Here is a 24,130-nt window from a genome sequence, read left to right as displayed (position 1 = left end):
TAGTTGCATATTAGCTATGAAGTACTACATTCATCACAGATGCTTCAAAGTGGTAATTGACCTATCTGTGAAGATGAAAATTTCTCATATCATTTTTACTTTCCCTACTAATGCTTCTTAAGTGCATGGTAGTTTATAAATATTTCCCTGCAACTGAGCATCCATGGTCTTTAGTTAAAGAAGTCATACTATTTCAGCCAGTGTCTAGGGAATTCAACAACGGAAGGGCATAATAAATCTGAAAGATAATACAGCAGGGAAAATAAGGCCAATCAAGGCAAGAAATGCTGGATGAATTTTATGGGTGACGTTATACGGGAAATCTGCCAATAATAGCAATCTTGTCCACAGGTAGTTATGAATTGTATTGCATAGTCTCTGCGTTCATAAGTCTATAGCTATTGTACTTGCAAAGACAAGAGAGAAAATCTTGACCTGTATATGAAAGATCCACTTATTTCCATCAGAATTTTCAGAGAGTCTGAAGAAACTGTTCCAACAGACTGACTTCCAAAGTCATTATAATGTCAAAATACTCAGATAACCAGAATATCTTTTAGATATCAATAACCTTCAATGTTTTATCATACCTGTATGGGTGAGGAAGTGTAATACAAAGGAGAAGAACGGTCATGTCATGAAGATTTTTTATTACTTATAAAAATGTGACATTTTAACTGGAGTTTGTTTAAAAAAATCAAGTGTTGGTTAGTTTTATACACTATGTTCCGGAAGCGCATGAACTTTCAAAACTCAAGAAAGGCTGGGGTTTATGATCACACATATTAATGGTTGTGATATAGTGAATAAGGATTTTCAATAAGTTTTTGATGATATTCTTACTGAAGAAAGATTCTAACTAGAAGGAAAGCAGACATCAGCTGAGATCAGAAGAACTGAGTGGCTTAAACATGACCAATTTACCTCAATTTAACAGCTTTCCACACATGTGCTGGCATGTGATGACTTCTTGTGTGTGCTCTTTAACTATGGTGAATACAGCACAATGAAACTTAGTTTACTGACAAAACTAAACCAAAACTAGATAATTCTGCCTTGAATTTTATGCGAGCCAAGAGGGGCATATATACTTACTGCGTATCAGCTGAGACATAACAATTTTGGAAGCTTTACAAATTTTAATGTGTCTGAGCCCTAAACAAAGAGAAAACAAAGCTGCAGGAGTGTATGATTCTTTTGGAAAATTAGTAGTAAGTGCCACAAGGAGCTATGCTAGCCCAATCTGATGTAAGTGAATCTGAATCTGAAAGTGAACAAGATGTTACCAAAATATGCAGATGATCAAGAAAGGAACCAGATGTTCAGAAAGTATAAATTGGGATATCTTCCTTGAATTGGCTAGCCAACACACTTTAAAATTTGTTCTAGAAGATTTTTGAGAGGTATTTTTGGAATGTTAGGAAAATTTTGTGAAGCTAGAGGAATAAGAAATACAAGAGCTGTCAGGTTATACAGAAATGATAAGGAGCGTACTTTGTAAGGACAAATTATAATACTCTTAAATCATCAGGGAATTTCAATTTAATTGAAAGCACTCAAAGGAAAAGAGAAAAACACTCCACCAAAATTGGGGACAGCTGAAGTAAAACATGCATGGAAGTTATTAGGCTGTGTTAGTAAAAGGAATATAGTACTGAAAGTAAGAAAAGGCCATGACATAGACAGAAGTTAGCACTCTCTTTTGCTTACAGTTGGCGCTTTGGTGTCTTTAACTTTGGAGATGGAATTTTCTTTATTCACCCTCATCAGACTAATTATGCAGAGGGAAAAAAATGGACTTTTCCAAAGCAGTAGCTCACTTTGTCCAAAATTAGGCATTTATCATTAGGGTATAGAAATTGCTCCCTGAGGGCACTTGACTCTTCTTCACTGTCTGTAACGAGAGCCTGGGTAGACTGGGCTGAACTATAAAGGTCTAAAATTTGGATGTGATCAATGTTGTTTAATGTTTTAATTACAGACCAGGATGATGGGGCAGAGTGCACCTTCAGAGGGTTTGGAGATTATAAACATTGGGGAGGAGTGGTTGAGAGACAAGTGGTTGGTTGTGCTAGTATTCAGAGGGAACTGGTCAGGCTGGAGAAATGGGCAGAGAGGAACCTCAATCTCAAGAAAGAGAAATGCAAAGTTCTGGACCTGGAGAGGAATAACTCTGTGCAACAGGACAGGCTGGGGATCAGCTATCTGGAAAGGAGTTTTGCAGAGAAGGATCTAAGGCTCCTGGTGAAGATGAAGTTGATCCTGAGCCAGCAATTGGCACTTGTGGCAAAGAAGGCCAAAAGCATCATCAGATGTATGAGGAAAAGTGTTGGCAGCATGTCAAGAGAAGGTGACAATTGCTCTCTCTCAGCCCGGGTGTATCGCATCTGGTGTGCTGGGTCCAGTGCTAAGTACAAGAGAGACATGAACACACTAAAGTGAGTCCTGCGAAAAGCCACAAGGATTAAGGAATTATAAGAAGAAAATGAGAGAGCTGGAGCTGTTTAGCCTCCAGAGAAAATAAGATGGGGGGATCTTATCAATGTGTAGGAGTATCTGATGGGACAATGTAAAGGAGAGGGAGCCAGGCTCTTCTAAGTAGTAACCACCAACAGGACAAGAGACAACAAATACAGATGAAAATATAGAAAATTCAGCTTAAAGGTAACACTTTTTTTTATTGTTAGAACAGTGTAGTACTGGAACAGGTCGCCCATGGAACTTGTGGAGTCTCAATGCTTGGAGGTATTAAAAAACTGATTGGAAATCAGTTTGAGCAGGGTAGTTGGACTAGACAGTCTCCAGAGGTCCCTGTTCACCCCCAGTTCTGTGGATCACCTTGATCAGTTATTCTTTCTTCTTGCAAAACCACATTGACTTGATTTCTTTCCTATCCAAGTCCTTGCGGAAGACGATGAAATTGATAATCCTAATTCATGTAGAAACATTTGAACACCTGGACACTCATTTGCTGTGACTTCCAAGTCACAGCATCTGCAATTTACTATTCACTATTTTTGTAATCATGCCTTTGTGTTCATTTTTAGAAGGGGAGTTTTAATAAAATTCACAGATATTTTCTGCATGTTATGCAAGGAAAAAAAAAAAAAAGCAAAACCCAACCAACCAACCAAAAAAAACATGAAAAACCAACTAACCCAAAAAAATAAAAACAAAACCAAAAAAGATTCCTCCAGATAGAAAAAGGACTATTACTGAGTATTGCTGACAGGCTCGGTTATTCTTTAACACTGAAATGCTTAAGCCAGGCAGTAAGTTGAATACATTTCTTTCAACCATTTCCATGCAAAATTACTGCTAGCATTATATCAGCTCTTTTTAAAAATTTTGTTTCCTGAAGTCAAAAGCAACAATTTTCCTTAACAGTGAAAACATTGGATATTAGAAATGACATCTGTTATTAATGGACATTTTGCAGCACATGAACCTTACATCAGTCCACATGTTAGAAAGATGTCTGGATGGCCTGCAGGCTGCATCCTTCCTTGTGGATAATTTTGTGATGAAATCCAGGTTGCTGGTTGGCAGCTCTTTCAGTCAAAGGTGTGGCATTTCTACCTGAGGCCCTCAAGACATTTACGTATAGCTGAAAAGGTCTGACTTGTCCCTTGTAGCAGTAAATCCTTTTTGAAAATCCACCCCCTAGACATTCTGATGTAATTACCCTTCAAATCCTGTTTTGTCATTGACAACAGGTGTGCTGAGTGGGAACAAGGACTCTAGGAACATTTCCAGTTGGGCACACAAGGGGAGAAATTATTGTTATTGTCTTATTGTTTTTTAAAGGAAAGAAAAAGCCAGATTCTCAGCTTCTGTGATCCATGCAGCTACTTTACTGTCAATGAATTTAGGAAGATTAATGAAATAAAAGAAAACAACCCACAATATTTAAACTCCGAGAAATAATAAGTGATATGCTAAAGATAGTAGAATGGCCATGATGTTGTTCTTTTTGCCTTAGTAGGGTTGCTCTTTGAAGACTACTTGCTGTGGAAGTGTTTAGAGCTCTTGCTGTCTGGTATTCAGTTCTATTTTCTTTTAGTTTTTCTGTTGCCTTAAATATTTCAGTATCGACTTACTGACACCCTAAACAATCCAATTCCTTCTCAAGCCTTTGTGGTAGGTCAAACTTTACTATTTTGGGTTTCATATTGTTGATCTATATGCTTCAGAAGAGACTGGGGGTGGGATTATTCTGTCCAAAATTAGGTACTCACAGTGTAGATGTCAACAAACTAGCTAGTTAAGGATTCCTTTACATTCATGGGAGAGAAATAGAAAGTTTTAAGTAGACAGTTAAAATAGGTCACACAAATTGCTTTCTTCTTATGTCTGCCTCTCCCCACTGACTGTATAAAAAGAGACTTGAGAATGAGCTCATCTGTGAGTATGTGTCTTCTAGGTGACATGTCCTAGGTCACTGAAGGGTGGTTTCCTCAGTTCTGCTTATTCCTAGCAAGAGAGCCTCAGCTGACATGAGGAAAGTTCACCCTGCCTTTAATATAAATTGTGAAGCTGGTGGACTACACTTGGAAAGTTTTAAGAGAGAAATAAGAAAATTTCATACCTTGTGTTGAGAGCCTAAATAAGAGAGAACGAGCATCAATTACATAATGACCTGTTCTTACATAAGCAAAATATATCCACCTAGCAGATTTGTGCCATAAACAGCTGTGAAATTCCCTTTCCTGGGGAAAACTTGGAAATGCAGAGAGAGTGGTCTGTGAGCTAGACTAAGTGGTCAGGGCTGGAGTATTTTTCTCAATGTCTTTTTTTCTTTTGCACCCTGTCATTCTCCTTCCATTATGTTTATTACTCATAGGGGAATATTCTTGACATCACTGGAAAGTAATAGGATAACTGTGCATGGAGTGGGTGACTTTGCTGCTGATTCAGTCTGCAAAAGTTCAATCGATCCCACTTGTTTTCAGAAGCTTTCAGATTTCTACACTTCTGTGGTATCTCGGTCATGGTGCAGGAGAAGGATGTGGTGGGCAGCCCTGACTAGACACTGAATTACGATTAATTAAGTACTCACATTTGATCACCACTGGTTTAAGCCATTTAGGGTCAGCTTTGAAATTTATTGCTTTCCCTTCAAACCACTGGCATGCGTCCCAGAGGACCATAGCAAGGAGCCCAGCAGAGCAGGTTGTTTCTTTCTTTTGGGTGAGATCTCAATAACAGCTCATAACTGCCTTGTGAAGTCACTAAAAAATCTCTTTCATTTATCTTACATGGGTACACTCTGACATGCTATATAACAATTCCACCCATTACTTGAGAAGATGAGGTTTGATCTTTTAAGCAGTGATTCTTTTATGCCTTGCTGGGTGTAGGCACGTCCTACTTGGAAAGGACTGAGTATCTGTTTCTGTTGGTTGCTGACATTGTGTTGTGCACTTGGCACTTAAAATCTTCTTATGGTGTCATTCTCCTCACCATGTTTTAGGCCTCCATAACATCATCTACATATGAGCTAAGCTTTTAGATAAGGGAAAGAAATGGGCATTTGTAGCAGAACATGTTTTGCTGGAGCTTTTCCAACCTGCCCTTGAAGTACCTATGATTCTCCACTAAGTTACGCAAAGTATCTACTGAAAGTTATCAAATAAATCCAACTTCAGAGATGACGAGTTGCTGTCTTAAGTCATTAGCTGACCAAAACAACGTGGTTTTTTTTGTCATATGTTGAAACAGAAGCCCTTCTAGGATCTCTCATTCCATTTTAGTAACAATCAACTGATTTTCAGATTCTCAGACACTTCAGTATCCCTTCTGTTTCACCAAAGATGTTTAAAGATTTTGTTATTCTGGGGAACAGTATTTTTTTCTTTTAAGGTTGCAGCCCCCATACTGTTGGCTATTCTGACTTCATTAATTTTAACTACAGTAGCAAAGGCAGATAAAACAACAATGTGAAGCACCAGCATCTCTAATTTACTAGTGGAATTACAGGATTTGGCTATCAGTGACATCAAAAGACAATATGATAATTCAAGCTTCCTTTCAAATCCTATATTTATTCTTTTTTTCCCCAGTATGAATGGAAATAGAAATGCTTTATAGTCATTGCCCCTATTTTCAAAATGTTCATTTCTATAGTAAAATATAGCTGGTAGTACCTGTTTATGAGATGACTAGCCTTTTATTGGTAATAGGTGGACTCTGCACCTATGTATATCATACATGCTAGGAGCTGCTAAACCATATATACAGATTCTTCTGCAAGTCCAGGGCATAAGTTCACAGAACTGTTAGTTCTTATTACCTAATAAATATTTGGGTCTCTGTGGACAATATGAAAGCCTCAGTCCAGTTTTTTATGCAGGTTTCCATGACGACCTTGAAGGCAAAAATGAAGTAGATTTTTTTACTTTCTCTGCAAAATGTGAAAGAAAGGCAAGGAAATGATTTGCAGATGTTCTTGTCACCTCTTTAGAAGTTCCTTTGAAACTTAGATAAAACAGAAAACATGCACTATCCACTCCTCAAACCTAGTGAATGCCGGATTAAAATAAAACTGAGTCTTCAAATATTGGAAAGAGTGTATTCTAAAGGTTACCACTTCACCACAGGGTATCTGTCTACCTGCTTATTCAGCCATCTTCCACCCTTCAGTTGTATTTAAATTGTATTTCTGATGCATTACAGTGGCAGAATCCAAATACAGAATTCAATCTGCATAACAGTCTCAGGCCTTTCTGGACAGGCCTGCACACAGGAGTGCAAATTATCAAGAAATAATTTAAAATCCAATGTCTGCTAATGCATCTGTCTGGTTTTCGGTTGCCTCTGTTAATGGAGTGACTTTCTTTTTCCAACTCCTCAGTGCTGAATGTCACCATGGATGTTTGCTGTCCTGCTCAGCTGAGATCTTATCAGTCCCTCATTATTTGATAAACCATCAGAAATACAGTTAAGTAATTAAATTCAGTACCAGAGCAGAGCAAGAGTGACTGATCGAATGAGGATGGAAGAAAGCAGATCAGTTTACAGGGAATTTTGTGAATCATTGTTCTCCATTTAGTCAAGATCTGGACAAAGAAGACAAAGATTTAGGAAGAGCTTAATTCTCCTTTTTGGCTTTTTTTAATTGAAAGGCTCCTTTCTAGATGCTTATGTCTTTGACAGTATGTTGCTGTCAGCATAAAAATTGAGTTTCCCCTGGTTGAAAAAGTAATTTTACATTTGCCTTTGTCATTCTTTTATTTGCTTTCTGTCTCCGGTCTGTTGTATTTTCAGTCTTTTCTTCTTTGTTACATTTCCTCACATTCTCTCTGATAATTCAAATGATTTTCCAATATACCCTTGCTTTATTCTTTCTCTAATGGTTTGTGTGTCCTGTATCCTTGATTTGTTATTAACTATGATTCCTTTCTTTTTCATTTTTTTCTTTCTCTTCTTTCAAACATTTACTTACCTGTTTTATTATAACACTTCTCTAGTTGTGAAGATGTGTCAGATGTGTTTATGCCCACGGAGGTGGTAGGTGGTGATGTGTAGGAAACCTAGATCAGACAAGAAGATTTTAAAAGGGGTTTCAGCATGCAAGGACTTAATTTACATTTGGAAATAAATCAGATGAGAGATGATTCTCTGTCTTTGAGATAAACTGGTGTGGCAGAGATCATTCCTATGGAGCTAAACTCTCATGTCTTCCTAAGCAGAGAGGTTGCACCTAAACTGCTATGGTCGTTACCAGAGGACCTCTGGCTGAGCTTATCTTTGGAAGAACCAGGTCTATAGGGTAGAGATAAGCTGAAGGGGGTCTGTCTCAAGTGATGGACAACTGAGGAAAGAAAATGAAAGTATATCTCCATGCTAAAAACCTGCTTGCACCTACGGCATGAAACAAGACCTCCGTGTCACCAAGGTATCAATATCTGAAGCAGGATTGTGTTTTCAAAGGTAATGAGGATTGGATCCAGCCAAAGATTGAGACAGCAAGGTTCTCTTGAGTGAAAAACTGTCTGAGGAGTGATCATGGGTTGGACTGAATGGGAATTTTTGAACACTGGGCCATGGCAGGAGGTGCTGGACAGAGCTAGTGTCAATGTAAGAAACCTGTTGATGTCCTGACCACCTGTCTATCTCCTTGACAGAGACCAAATAATGGAAGTCACAGATATGCATGATACTTTCATCCATATAACTCAATCTGATCTGATTGAGACATCTGATGTCATGGATGAACAGTACAATTCATTGCTTTGTACCCCTATTGCTGAGTTCTCAAAAAGCCATTGGTTATTAACAACTCTGGTCATGGATTTTGCTACCTGGACAAAGTGATCTCTGGGAGTAAATCATGATGTCATGTAGTCTCCAAAAAAGCCCCAGACAGTTGTGCTTTTGAGAGACTACTGAAAATCATGACTTCAGAAATGAAACAGACAGGTCCTTTTTCTCATTCAAAATAACCATCCTGCCTTTTCCTTTGGCTGTGATTTAAGTCTTTGTAGCTATATAACCTGTTTCAGTAGTTTCCATTATACATGTCTTTCAGACATGTTCTCTGGCTTTATATTAAGTGTTCAAGACCATCTATAATAGCTGCAATCAAGGCAAATATAGTTGATCTCTGGTATGTGCAACCCAGAGTTAAATCTTGCTCTCTCTCTTTTCTGTCCATTTATTTTTCATTCTATGTTTGCAATATTTAAAATAATTTTCCTTTTTTTTCACTGCAGAGATCTGAGCCCTGATTTGAAGACCTCAACAAAAAGATCTGCAGACAGTGTGTGCTTCAGCCTTAATACTAGTGTTAAAAAGCAAAATTTGACTGAAGTTCAAAATTAAGAGAGAACATGGACATCATTTGGAAGATCTGCTTCTTCACCTGCGTATTGCTTCCCATGGTAAGGAAAGATATTTTTATTTGCATTGTACCAATTTAAATACAGGTTCTCAAGGCCAGCACTTGCTAAGAGTGAAGGATCTGTTGTTGACACAGGTTTTGGCTTTTTCTGTGTGGCCTCATAAGTTTATATTAAGACTTTTACAACCTCCTTTGTGGATGCAATAGAACTGTGATGACAGCTTGTCCTGTAGAAGGGCAAGTCAATTCCTGGGTTTTCTGTTTCAAATCCATTGGCTTAAGATTATTTTTTCCAGGCAGAGGGGATAAAATTATAGATTCCCATCAGCCCTGTAAAACATAAGCCTTGAGATACTTCAGCCAGTGCTTTTGAATGCCAACAATTTCAGATGGTGAATTTCAAGACACCATACAAGTGAACCTCTAAAGATACAGGCACTCTATCACTGCTTTTCTGGAGATCTTGGACTCTTTATGAAGATTACAGGGGTTTATTTTCACCATAAATCTTTTTTTACTAAGTAACATGCCATCCTATGAATCACTCAGTCTTAACACGTCTGGGGATTGTAACTCTATTCCTACCCATTGTCCCCCTACCCATTGTGGCTGTATCTAGTTGCACATAAATTCCATAAGACCACTGAATAAAGCACGTTTTTTTTCACTTTGTAACTGTGGGGAACAGTATACAATCCCTATAATAAACTCACCTTGCATTTCAGCTCAGTTTTTTGCTAGACTGCTCATCATAACTTTGCTTTTCATTATTTTTTGAGAAACATTGCACAGCGGGATACTGTGACAAACAGCAACAGTATTTAAATCCTCTGTCTTGTTCTTATTAATAGTCTTCTATAACTTCCATGCAAATGCTTTACGATTGCTTAATATATAGCTATTCTCACATTACTGCACTTTAATAGCCAGGTATTTAAAGGCATTCTTGACATATATTTTGTTTTTATTTTTAAATAAGAACTATTTAATATGATACCAATGTGACCGGAGTACCTTTTAGCAGTTTTCACTGAGTTTCTTGCTCATATGTGTTGACTGTGTGACTTTAACATTACATTGCGGTCAGCATGCAGGGCTTGTCTTTATTTTGGCACACAAAAATACACATTCTTTAATCTTTGGTCTTATTTAGAGGCAATTTGAACTGACTGTATATTGGAAATGTAGCATTGTTCAACTAAATTCTATAAAACAGGATTGGAACTGGTCATATACATCTGTTCACCCAAATGATGTAGTCCCTTACCATACAAATAGTTGGTGTTTGAATTTTCTTCTGGTGCATGACTCTTCTGACTATTGCCTAGACTTTCTGGTCAGGTAGAAAGTATTACTTATTAACCAAGTGAGGATGTTTCATTTATCTCTGAAGCAGTTAAACTAGACTTCCTCTAAGCTATTGGGGAGGGAAAAAAACCTCCAACATTTAACCTGTTTTAGATGTTTATGTTAGTATGAGATTCCTTGACTATAAAAGGAGATTAGCTCAAATTCAGATGCTGTGGTTTTAGACATACATTGGATTACATAAACACACCTTGTTGTTTCTGGTTTGAGACCCAGAAATTACAAGTTTCATGTCTCAGTCTCTTAGGAGCTCTCATCTCGCACCTGAGCCTAGGACAGCCTCAATATTTCCTCCGCTCTAAGTGTTGGTGAGGTCCATTCTACACCAGGTGAGACTGGAAAGCTGATTGGTAGAGCTGCTGAATTCCTGAATATGGAAACATATTTTTCAGACTGGAACAAAATTAATTAAATGGTCATATGAATGGAAAGGCAAAATGCATTTTTTAAAATGACTGATGATCCTCAGTGTTTTAAGATATTTGGTGTTCATCTTGGGACAGTAAATGTCTCCTTATTAAGAGGTGAACAATTTTAATTAAGGGAAATAAATGTGACTGAATATATCTCTTGAGCTTTCAGATGAATGACCTTCCTGGCAAATGCAGAAGGACAGCAAATTTCCAGTTCCTAGTATTTCAGGACATAAATGTGATCACTGAGCTGGATAATTAGTGATCAGCTCCAGATTTTGGAAAGAACAGCTCTCTAATGAAATACGATGAGGCAAACCAGAGCTAATAAGAACAAATATGCTTTTATATATTCTGTTTCTGCAATGTTTATGAGTGCAAGATTTACTGTAGTCTCTTGCAGGAACTCAGGTACTGAAGTTAATGATTTTACACACATTAACTTGTGTATTTGCACACTTACTTCTTTGGTCAGTGAATCGACATGTCTGTGACAGATATTGTATTGTAATTTGTGGATGGTATTAATTCCTTGTTATATCCCATATAACACAATATAATTAATACAATATAATATTCCTTGTAATATTATTTTCATAGATTGAAGTTCAGGAATTATATAATATTATCTATGGTGCTTCCTTTGCTGAGACTCTTTTGTAATGCTTGTGGTAACAAATTTTCTCTCCTTTGGGACACACATTTTCTCTTCAAACCACCCCCGATGTACTGTGCTGATGTCCTCAAATTGGTATTTTTCTGTCATGCAGATTTTAAGATTTTCTACCAAGGGAGTGGACGTGACTTTTAAAATAATTAGAGCAAATCTGAATGTCATCCTAGCATCCAAAAAGTTCCTGGAAAAAATATTTTACATTGCTTTTCCCCAAGCACATCTGGTACTGCTCAAGAAATGTCTAATTACTCTCAAGGAGAACTCTTGTTCTCAGCAGTTGGGTTTCATCCCCATTTAGTGCCACACATCTCCATCCCTCACAGTCCATGTGGCTGCATTAGCTCCTGAATCTGTGCACCTGCTCGGATGTGCCATTTTTGGCTTCACCAATATGCAGACCTGTTGTATCTGCAGAAAACCAAAGCACACAGACTAAAGTCTGCATTCATAAACAGGTTAAGAAAAAGCAAAGAAAAGAAAAAGGGTATTAACAGAAAATTTGAGGTGACCTCAAATATAGATTCATACCAGACAACAAGAAAACAATATGCTAATAAATAATTAGAAATGGGAATGTTAAGCCAATTCTAATTGTCAGAGACCAGCGTGATTAGAATTTTCATGTGTGTAACAGGCTATTCTGCATCTGCCTATCACAAAGATATTTCACCTTCTTATGAATCACTTGGAACTGAAGGCAGGATCTAGAAGCATGATACCTGCTAGGCCTTTTAGAGGAATCCTTGAGCTTTATTTTTTCCCCATTTTAAGTGCTTTCTTAGCTTTAAATGTCTGTGTTGTTATTTTAGCTGGTTTTAATCCGCTTTTTATTAACTAGATGCTGCTTTTCAGCCACTCTCATTATTTGTTTGTTTTCTCTGAACATCTTTTATTTGTACATCAGTTTTCTTCATCCTACCTATTTTTTTTTGCTTTGAATCCACTTTCACTGCCATTTTGATTGATTTCTCATTTTGTTCATCTATGATAGCAGTGGGCTTGATTTTTATAGGAAATATTAACAGAAGTCATCATAAAATTATTGAGGAGATAGGATCCTAAACCATCCTTCCTTTGTCTGGTTCCAAATGTACTTGAGAAACAATGAAATTCATGACTCACAATGTTGGCTTAGTATATGAACGGAATTTTAAATGTAACTGCAATGCAGGTGTTCTAACTGTCTGTAATAATTCAATCAGATGTATTTCTTTGGTTAATACTTGGAATTTCTTGTGGATGCATTTTTAATGTTGCTAAACTTCAATGTTGCAAATTATAAGATATTATTTGTAGTGTTTTATTAGCGGGCAAACATGTTCACTGACTTCCTTTAAAAAAAAAGAAAAGATGGAAAAGAAAGGTGTAAGTCATGCCTTTTTTATACCAACATTGAAGTGTATGAGAGTCATGTGGGCAAATACAGATTTGGATGCGTAGACAACATCTCACAGATCAGAGAATGAAAACCTTGATTTGATTATGTTTTAGCAATTCATTAAGAGGCGAAGATAGAAACTAGACCTGTTTGCTCAGACCCTGTTTATTGAAGGGGATAATATTTCTCAATCTTTTAAGGATGTGTGCAGTCTACAGAGCAGAGAGCTGTCTGTATCCTCCATTATTCATCTCTAGCTGTCACTTCCAGTGCCAGGCTATGTTCAAATAGGATCATCTACATTTCCATCTCTGTCATTTTTTAAAGATGAGAGACAGTGTATTCAGACACACTGTTCAACTAGTTTCTCTCCAACCCTGCTATGTTTGTTACAGCATTCATTTTCTGCTGCAGCCCAAATATGAGATTCCTCAGGTACAAATATAGAAGGTTGTGTTGATCCCTGCTCTTTAAGCAACCCATTTTTTTCCATGCAGGGCTTAATGAGACAGCTTTTAATGATTTTATTTGCCTTATGATTTGTAATGTCTCATAACCCTATTAGAGAAGTCAAGATCTCTGTAGGATTGCAACTGTCTTTAAAATAATGCACAATTATATGGGACTTCCCTGTTACTTATGTAATCCAAATAGAAACTTATAGAAATATAGCTAGGGAACTGCTGTGAATGTTCTCCAGAGGAGAAAAAACTCAGCTAGCCAAGACGTTACTGCTGCTATAGCTTTTCCTTTTTAATATAAGGAGATGGTGCTGCGGGAAATAAGAATATAACAACCTCTGAAAAGTTTATGCTTTTGAAAAACAAAAAATTAAAAAAAAGTCTCAGTATCTATAAAACTGGGTAAGGTAGTTTCAAAGAGAAGGTTTAGAAATTCTGGTAAGGTGTATCACAAAAAGCACCTGAGAAAATCGATGTTGTAAAACAGTAACAGTCTCCTTGATACCAACAAAATTCAGGCACCTTTCAGGGGCACAAAAATGAAGATCCTGGGTTCCAGGTGGTCCTTGGGCTGTCAGCTGGGTGGGATAGTTACTTACAGAGAGTGATAGAGGAATAGATATCTCAGGGTGATATCTACTAAATCATAGAATGTCCTGAGTTGGAAGGGACCCACATGTATCATCGAGTCCAACTCCTGTCCCTGCACAGGACAACCCCACAGTTCACACCGTGTGTCTGAGGATGTTATCCAGTCTCTTCTTGAACACTGTCAGGTTGCGGCCGTGACACCTCCCTGGGGAGCCTGTTCAGTGTCCAGCACCCTCTGGGTGAAGAACCTTTTCTGGATGTCCAACTTGACCCTCCCCTGGCACATCTTCCTGACATTGCCTCGAGTTCTGCTGTTGGTCACTAGAGTTCAGCCGTGCCCTGCCTGCTCCCCTTGTGAGGAAGATGTAACTGTCATGAGCTCTCCCCTCAGTCTCCTCTTCTGCAGGCTGAACAAACCAAGTGACTTCAGCTGCTCCTCATACGGCTTCCTCTCCAAATCCTTCACCAACTTCAGAGCTCTCTTGAGATACTGATAAGTCCCTGGGTTTTTCTGAGAAAGCCCCAGCATGCTGACACACCTAAGATGCCTGAAGCTGGTGGGAGACCTTGATGTTGTGTTGGTGCTCTGTCTATTAGACTGGCACTTGTAATCCCACACTGGGCACACCAGGTGTCAGTTATGGTTATTGCAGAAGTTAAAGAAAGACACACTTGATTAAAATGGTTTTGAGCTAATTGAGCCTATTTGCACAAAACATTAATGAAAACCAAAAAAAGGAAGTCTAGAAATACACATATTCTACCACCCTGTGGTTCAGAGCGCTATGCAAAAAACACATGTACCTACATGCAACTTTACTTATTTAGGCAGGCAAGATTTCTAGGTCTTAGAAACACATGACAACAGGTTACAAAGCAGAATATAGTTGCCCTACATTAATGTGTTCACTTTTTTTGCCCTCTGCTAGTAGTAAGAATTTCTGTGACAGGTGAATAATATGATGACAACACTGATTTAAAGGGCGCTAATGTGATTCTTTTCCCTGCTGTTTTTGTATTCATGAGCTTGGAGAAGCATCGGATGAGCAGTCAAATAATAAACTGGGATATTTAAAAAAAAAAAAAAAAAGAAAAGGAACCCGTTAAAAAAATATCAGAATCAGTGATTCTTCATGTTTGTAGATATTAGTATCCAGCACCTGGAGGGATATTATTCAAGCTTCTAGCAAGTGTGCTGCTAGCTTGCTCCTCCTTGGGTTTGCTGCGTCAGCAGCCTAAGAAGGTTAACTGTGCAGTCAGCTTGGAGAGATAGCTGAGATGCAGAACCAAAGCATATTAAATGTAAGGAAGAAATTGAAGCAAAAAAGCAGGAAGAGAGGAAAATAATATGAAAAAACCCACATTTACGTCATGGCATTGTTAGGGATTTGGTCTTCTTTATGCTCCTCCCGCCCCTCTCACCATGGCTTGTGCCATGAGGGCACCCTAAAATGACTCCTAGCAAATAATGAGCTTAAATCAACTTTAATTTGCAACTGAAACCAAAACCAAACAACAGACCTAAACCAGATGATGGAAACCAATAAACAGCCAAGAGGTAATCCAAAATCAGTCAGCACTCTGAAAACATTTAATAAACTGCAGGTTAAATATTCCAGTTGGGGATATTGTTACTGTACAAACACACAAGAATGATGATCTACAGCCTCCACGCACTCACTCCAAAGAGAAGCCTCTTTCACTCAAGGGTACCCTGAAGAAATAATTGCCTGCTCATGATGGGGCAAGGGTTCACTCAAGGATCTATCCAGCAAAAATAATCACTCACCAAGGAAAAGGCAAGGGCTCTCAATCCCAGGAAGTCTCCTTAAACAGGAGGACTCCAAGACAACCATGGTCCCACTGCTCCAAGAACCCCACTCAAAAGTTGGTCTTTGGTACAAGCTCCATTTGATAGCCTGATCAGATCTGAGCTGTGGTGATTATGAGCATGGTCCAGAAGCTTCTGGGCCTGGGGCACCTCACTGGATGGGGACCCTGTTTATTGACCATGGGTCTCACCCCTCCTAGCCTCCCAGCCAGGAGAAAGTGTATGTGACCAGAGTCACCATACTCTTGGAGGGACACAACATGGGTTGTCATCATCAATCAGGGTGAGAGCAACCAAGATGGGGCACAAAAGGTGCTGAAGAGCCATCAACCCTCTTATTTAAAGTGCTGGACCTTATCAGGCTGTGTGCAACTGCCACAGCTTATAATAAATAATTTCTTCTGTGAAATAATTTCTCCTGCTTTGTGGAGTGAATGTATGTCCTATGGCAAGAGCTGAGGTCTTCCTGAGGATCAAGTAGCTCTGCTGTAAGCCTGCCTGGGGGAGCACACAGGACCAGTGCTTGCTCCCGGGTTACACACCACAAAGCGCTCCAGATGAACCGTCCAGAGGTTGCCTGTGCAATAACCATGGGGTTAGGAAGTAGATGCAAAGCAGAGCACACAGTGCTTCGGGCTGCTTCCAGAGATGCTTTTTCAAAGCAATAGAGACATGGCTATTTAATCAGAATCTATGAGGCCCATTAAAAAACACTGCCAACCATAAAGCCTGAGTGTTGTTATCATTGCAATCCCCAAGGGCACAGAACCCAACTCAACAAAACCCTCTTTGTTTTTCTGGGCAAGGGGTGAATAGCTCACTCCAGGCTAGATTGTGCTCATTTCCCTGAAAAGAAAATTGAGTTTCTCTCAGATTTTTTTTTTCCCATGTGGAAATCACTTAGAAGTGAGGATTTGGGAGATGTGGGTACCCTTCTGTACTAAAATATGGTAATCTCTGTGATATATTTATTCCATGCCATATGATGTTAGTTGTGCCCCAAAACAGAGAACATCACCTTCTTAATGAATGGGATGTGCATCTGTATTTTCCTGCACATGTTAGAGTTGTATTGGGTGCCTAACTGATGTCAGGAAGTGTACTTAGGCCAACATTTAATCATCTACATGCTGGATGTCCAGGCTGAGATATTAACTTTTACTAATATGTACTAATGATGCTTCTACAGTCACTGGCAAGGAACAGGAACCTCTAGACATTGATATAACTCATCCTAAACCCCCCTAGTGCTCTCCTTACTGCAGGGTCATTAAAAATTAGCTTAGACTAGACTTTGTCTTTTTAAGTTTTTAAAAATCTCATCTTTATTGAGCAGTATGTTATATTTTATGAAAGTCATGGGGATGATGAATAGATGCCAGTAAGTCTCTGTTGCCCACTTGATTGTTGTGCATTATGAACATCTTGGGACTCCTCTTCATAAGGTGGTTTGTAGTGTTATCACAAATGCTGTTTACTACCTGTCCTGGAATATGTTTTCAAAATCGAATATTGGATGTGTGTTCCTGTATGGGTGAGGGCAGATGCCAATGGATCATTGTGTCTGCAGTAAAAAAAGAAAAGGAAATAAAAATTCATACTATTAAATTCTATGAGATCTTTAAAATAAGAAGGAAGACCCATTTTAGAGAGAACAGGAAACATATTTTCCCCACATAGTAACATTTAAAAAATATTTTATAGTACTTTGAGAGACTTATTCTTTTTGTTAAAGTTTAAATAATTTAATCTCAATTTCAAGCACTTTCCCCCTTTTATTTTACAAAATAACATTTCTAAACAAATAATGTTTTCAAATACGACCTACCATATAGAAAGGGAGAACTTGATAACTCTCCTCCCTCTTTTTAAAAAGGAAAAAATGATGCCTTTTTGTTTGTTTGTTTTCTATCAATATGGTTTAGACTATAAACTTAATTAACATGTTGTTCCTTGCAGGGAAATAATCTTTCAGCCAAATTTCATTTATGTCAGTTGGTGACTTTAATGGTTTCCCAGCTTTTGTAAGCACTCACGATTTCATTATACTTATATATATATGTACACTTATGCTGAAAAATTCTGTTGAGGATTGCAAAGTGATAAAGATTTTGCTGTTCCTGGCCTTCCATGTAACACATTAATGCAATGTCCTTTTCTGTCAAACATTGCTCAGTTGGTTTCTTTTGGAGTGCCAAATTCTTATTAATTCTCTAAGAGTTTTAGGTGGAAAAAGAAAGCACTTTAGCTTCCGTGTATTTTTTTCAAATGCTTTTTGTCCTACCATCTCACTCTGACTCAGCATCTGTGGCAAACGTGTGTTATTCAGGGGTTATTTAAGCTAAATACAGGCTGGTGATTTGATTGATTGAAGAATCCTAAAAGAGTACATCAATAATTTCAGCCACTGGTATTTGCAGATTTGTGAAGGGAAAGTACAGAGATATATATTTTTAAAAATTATTCTTGTATGATAGCCACATCTGAGTGTGTTACATATTTTGACATAAAACTGGTTTAGATCTTTATTTTAGCTTTCTTGTTTTCTAAGGGCTTGCCAGATAACTGATAATGCAAAAGGCATATTGGATAAGATCAGAGATACTCTGAAGCTCAAGGGTATAAATTTGTTTACTTCCCCACAAATATTAAAATGGTGCTTTTTTCTTGCTGCCCTCTGGGTGAGCTGGTTTTAGTTATTATATCTGTGTTAACAGGTTTTATGATTATTTACTCCATTACTTAAAAAGCATAACAAAATACATGTCATTTTTGCATTGCAATAGAAATGAGATTCTCACGCAATTACAGGCTAAGCTAGCCCATTTTAATTTCTTTTCCAGCAATGCAGATGTGCAAAATCTAAACCTTTTCAGCCATCATGTGTTGTCTCTTATGTCTGAACTAGTGCAGAAACACCAGTAGAAAAAATTGTATGCTAATTTAAAATAACCGTTGAATTTCACTGTATGTTTTCAGTCTATCTGCTTTGAGATCAAAATTAAGTTACTATTCTCCCCGTAACTGGCCACAGCTGTAAACATTCCCTTGCATATTCCATTTACAAAGCAGCTCCAGGAGAGCCACGAATTCTGTACAGGTAGACGATATCGGTGAGAACAGACTGTAAGATGCTGAAGGGCCTTTGATACCCTATTTATTTTTCCATTCCTCCAGGTTATCTATCAATATCTCCCCCAAAATCCTGAATGCTATGTGTGGTTTCAACTAAATTTGAAACAAAGACCACATTCTCAGGCAAATTAATTTTCTAACTGTTTCATGATAATATTTAGACAAAGACAGAGATAATGTTAATTCCCTGCAGAAAAATAAACTTCAAGTTAAGCTTGAGCCTTGTTAGACAGCAGAGTATCCAAACAGGAGCTCATCTAGGAGACACTAATCCACATGATCAATGACTAAAGCCTTGTGCTACCACTCACAAAACACATCAGCTTTATTTATTCATTTCTTTTAAATCTAACAGCTAATTCAGGTATCTGGCAGTTCAGGATCACTGGCAATTAGAGCATAACCTAAGGCACAAGAGCTTGAAGATGAAGTGTTTTTAAAACCCCAGATTAGTGCCCGATTTGAGCAATGCTGCAGCTTCTTGTTTCTTACTTTTCTCTGTGTCAAATAATGAGACCAGATGCACAACCCTGTCTCTAAAAGTTGTGGAAAAGATAAATCCACTTAATGCCAAGGTATGTGCAGGTATTAGAGGGAAGGTACCGAAAGCAAGATGTGTGAAATGTGAGAAATTTGGTTAATATCAGTGTTGCGCTGTGGATAAACACGCACTGGTGAGTTGCCTGGAGATCTTTCCAGGGTTTAGGAGTTCTGTCAGACACTTGACTTTCAGACATTCTGAGACCACTAATCTGGAAAAAATATAAAAAAATAAAATATTGGGCTCTGTATTCAAGCTATTTTTGCAGCTCAACCCATAAGTGAATTCACTAGTCGTGTCTGAGTGAAACACAACTTTATTTCATCAGTTCCTTGTGCTGAGGTGACGATCAAGCATCCCTCATTTTCTGACTTTTTCTCTCACATTTCCTTTTACATGGCCTGGTATAGAGCTTATGTTCACCCATGATATCCATGTATGTTTACTGATAGCACAAGGTATAGCAGCCACGTACCCTGGGTGGTCTGGACAAGCACAGATGGGCCAAGGCACAGCCCAGTGCCTCCTGATTTTTCATCACTGGTGTGAGGTCCCGCATAAATCCTCATCTGATTAATGCCTTCACGTCTGCATTGACACACTTATTCCTTTTCCGCTTCATAGAAGCTTATTTTTTTTCTGTTTATCCAGCTGTTTACTAGCTGCATTTTAAACTCTTAGGGATTTTTACATGAATAAAAGGAGTAGATAGCGACCAGAAATGATAAGGTTTATTTTGCTTTGGTTTTCACACTGTAACCTATTTGTTACAACATTCTGCAGATACTTTATTACAGAACACAAATATGGAAATTTGACTTTTTTTCCCTTTTGTGTCTACAGAATTTTCCTGTAACTCTGTTAATGAAATTCAAAACAACACCTTGTGAATGACAGTATTTGAGAGGGAGGTCATCTTGTACTGAGCTCAGCTCCCACTACATGACACTACTTACAATGGGAGGCTTTTGGAGGATGTTGAGCAATGTGAAGTGATGATCTTCCAGCTGTGTTCACGGCTTTAGGAAAAAAACAAAAACAAAACACCAAACAGCTGCAGAAGCTGGCAGATGCCATTGTGAAATCACACCATCAAAATTATGGAAGAATGGAATTCTGAGTTTAATGTAATGTAACAAAAAATAAAAAGAAAGTGCTTGCATTTTGGGGCAGAGGGTGTTATTCTGTTTATTTTTTTCATAAGTGAAAATGTGAAATATTTATACGTGTTGTCAAAGGTGTAACATAGAAATTCTGAACACAGTAATCCTGAGGATCAAATAAATGACAGATATCATATATTGGAGTCACCCACAATAGCTCACGAGGGACAATATAAGATAGGTTCCACCAATTTTGCTTTCAAGCCTCTGTTTACCTTAAATATGACAGCAATTTGTTCTCATGGCAGAGGGATCTTGTCTTTTTCTCTCTCTTCAGTGTGTACTAGACATACAGTATTTATGTATGTTAATGTTTTCTTCTGATAGCAGGAAAACCAAAGCAATCTAAAGTAGCTGCCCCCATTTCTGACCCTACCTTTCTCCATGGAAAAAGAAACGATCTTTCTATTAACTTCAATCTGAATTAAATTTAAAGATTACTGCAATTTAATGCCACCATTTCAAGGGCTCAGAGCTATACCTCTTTTTGTTGTATGTCGAATCACAATTTTGGAAATAAGTGGAGTTATGAAAATTCAGACCATTAACCTTAGAGGAAATGCTTTGCACATCTTTATTCTATTGCACATATATGGCTGCAGGGTGGAAATAAGGTCCTGTACTCCTTGAGAGTAAAAATAGTATACATAGTGGAAGTGATTTTTCTTTCTGGAGGTAGAAATACATTACCAGAAGATAAATTAACTTTTTGGAAGGAAAGGATATGAGTAGGAGCTGAAAATAAAGCTGTTAAGGTTAATAACTGAGGAATTCTGGTCACTTCAGGTCCTGTGCAGGCATTCATGTGGGGAAATTCATCCAAACCTGAGCAACAACCTTATCTGAGGCTTTTGACTGACTAAGAACGACAACTGAGGAAAAGACAGAGACATGAACTCTCCGCAAAGCCTCTTTTCTGAGGCCATATTTCATGTATTGCATGGCTTTCAGCAGCTGCCACTGTTAAATACAGAGACAAAATTTGGCTTCACCATGGGAGCCCTCCAAATCAACTCCAAGCAAATGATAAGCTTAAACCACCTCTAATTCACAGTTGAAAGCAAAAACAGATGATGGACCAAAACCAATGATAAGCAAATGGTGCAGTTATCCCAAAATCAGTCAGCACTCCAACAACTTTTAATAGACTACAGCTTTCATATATCAGTTGGGGATATTGTTACCATACAGCCACACAAGAATGGTGATCTACAGCCTGCACGCACTCACTCCAAAGAGAAGCCTCTCTCACTCAAGAGTACCCTGAAGAAATAATGGCTTGGCCAGGGTGGGGGCAAGGGCTCATTCAAGGATATATCCAGGAGAAATAATCACTCACCAAGGATGAGGTGAGGGCTCTCAGCTCCAGAAAGTCTCCTTAGATGATGTCCCACTCCAAGGGGAGGGCTCTGATCACAGTCCCACTGCTCTGAGAAGACCACTCAAAGCGGGACTTTGGCAGGGGCCCCATTTTATATCCAGGACAGATCTGATCTGTGATCATTACGAGAACATTCCAGAAGCTTCTCTGGGCCTGGGGAACCTGGTTGGCTGAGGATCCTGTCTATTGACTGGGGGTCTTGCTCATCCTTCTCCCCCAGCCAGCAGAAAGGTATATGTGATCGTAACCACCATGGCCCAGGATGGGGCAGAGGGAGGTGATGGTTGGCATCGACCAAGATGTGTATGTGAGGACAGCCACAGTGGGGCACGAAAGGTGCTAAAGGGACATCAACTGTCATATTGAAAGATCTGGACCTTGTTGGAGTGGGTGTAACTGCCACAGGCTTGTACCGCTGTGATGCATACTATACTACGTCAAGACACATCAAGATGTGTGGGAATCTAGGATGGCTGAAAATTTCAGAACCAGGTATCAGTGAGGTTATAATGTTGTCATTGTCACAGATGAAGTAGGATCCAGGATTTTCAAGCCCAAACACATAATATTAGGCTCTCTTAGTCAACATAGAAGGACCCTATTAAATATGGCATTCATAAATACCCCAGAAGAACACCTTTTTTCTCCAGGATGCCAGTTTATTGATGCTTCCACCCATTTGGCAAATTAAATTTGGGAAGAGATGCTTGAACACATCAGCCAGGACTTATTATCTTTAGAGTAGAGTAGTAACCTAAACCACTTGGGCTTTGAAGTTTAGTGTGTTTTTTTGTTTGTTTGGTTTGTTTTTTGTTGTTGATGTTTTTTGTTTGGTTGTTTTTTGTTTTGTTTGTTTGTTTGTTGGGTTTTTTTTAATATTGTTTTGTTGACACTAAAGAATTGTCTCTTGTTTAAATATGCAAAAGATTCTAAGTCCCAAATGTCTGTGCATTGCAGTCAGCTGCAAACAGCACAGCTGAAACATCTGGACTAGATGATCTTTTGAGGTCCCTTCCAATCCCTAACTTTCTGTGATTCTGTGATCAGAGCCCCTGTGCCACCCAGTTCTGCATCAAGAATGTCCTTGTACCTGCCAGAGGAGGTTACTGGCTTAGCATTTTAGATGCCTCCTGCATGTTTTTGGGGCTGAGAACAAGACATGTACCATGAGAATATTAAAATCCTGAATCTGTCCTTATTCAGTAATGTATCCCTTATCTGAGCAAATCTCTGTATAGTATCAGAGCAGAAAATGCCAGAGCAGAATCTGGGTCATGACAAGACTCTGAAAGTGAGACCTGTGGCTTATCTGTCAGGGTCTGAAATACATCCAAGTCCTGCAGGTTTATTTGGAATTAAGTCACCCTTTAAGGGGGAGATCTGTTCTTAGAAGAAGACTATCTCTATCAGCACACATTGTCCCTCCTTAAATCAAATCATACCCTGCAGTGATAGAGTAAAGTACAAACCTGAGAGAGGGTATGTCATCTGACACTGTGCTTTGTTATTTCGTTTTGGTTTCTAGTAATTTTACAATGTTATTTTGTAACACCTCATGCATCTGAACTTGAAACCTGTTTGAGGTTCAGCTCATGAAATATAGTATAGTCACTGGTAGGATTTTCTGATACCTCATGAACAGTGCACATGTGATAAATTCATTGCTGTATGCATTTTATGCAGCTAACAGAGCAATTAGAGCAGCGTCTGGTCCTACCTCTCTCCTACTTCAATGATTGTCTCATAGACAGTCTATGTGCAGTTTAGCTATCCTCATACCAAATCAAGCAAAGCAATCTGATAAGACAAACAATAGAACGAGGGGAAATGGCCCCAAGTTGCACCAGCGGAGGTTTAGGTTGGATATTAGGAAAAATTTCTTCATGGAAAGGGTTGTCAGGCATTGGAACAGGCTGCCCAGGGCAGTGGTGGAGTTGCCATCCCCGGAAGGGTTTAAAAGATGTATAGATGAGGTTCTTGGAGAGATGGTCTAGTGCCAGAGTTAGATGAACAGCTGGACTCAATGATCTTAAGTGTCTCTTCAATCAAACTGATTTTATGACTCTATGAAGGATAACACAGGGATAGGAGTCCGACTTTTTGCCAGAGATGGTAACATTCTTATATCTTGATTCATAAGAACTTTGAATTAGGGTTTATAATGGCAGAGTATTCTTGGTACAGTAATGGTTAAATAATAATAAAACACAAATTTTTAGGAAAGAAAAAAAAAATAAACCAGGAAATTTTGTGAAAGAGAAAGAGGGAGCTGTATGTCTGAGACACCTGCAGCTAGAACTGGTCTCAAATACATTCTTCCCATGTCAGCCCAAACCCTTTATACAGTGTG

General features: G+C 38.4%; 1 protein-coding gene across 12 annotated transcripts in view; it reads left to right on the top strand.

Moving 5' to 3' along the window:
* The window catches only part of ADCYAP1R1 (ADCYAP receptor type I), a 157,162-nt gene that overhangs the window by 25,341 nt on the left and 107,691 nt on the right, over nucleotides 1–24,130 (top strand). For all 12 annotated transcript variants that reach the window (XM_065050329.1, XM_065050339.1, XM_065050331.1 and 9 more), the window contains one exon: nucleotides 8,715–8,882. In XM_065050329.1, coding sequence (XP_064906401.1) covers nucleotides 8,832–8,882 — 51 coding nt within the window. In that variant the 5' untranslated portion in view covers nucleotides 8,715–8,831. The remainder of the gene's footprint in view (nucleotides 1–8,714; nucleotides 8,883–24,130) is intronic.

This window comes from Columba livia, chromosome 2 (assembly GCF_036013475.1).
Source record: "Columba livia isolate bColLiv1 breed racing homer chromosome 2, bColLiv1.pat.W.v2, whole genome shotgun sequence".
In the NCBI taxonomy this organism is placed as follows: domain Eukaryota; kingdom Metazoa; phylum Chordata; class Aves; order Columbiformes; family Columbidae; genus Columba; species Columba livia.
The sequence above is the reverse complement of the archived record's forward strand: the minus strand, read 5'-3'. Positions and strand labels throughout refer to the sequence as shown.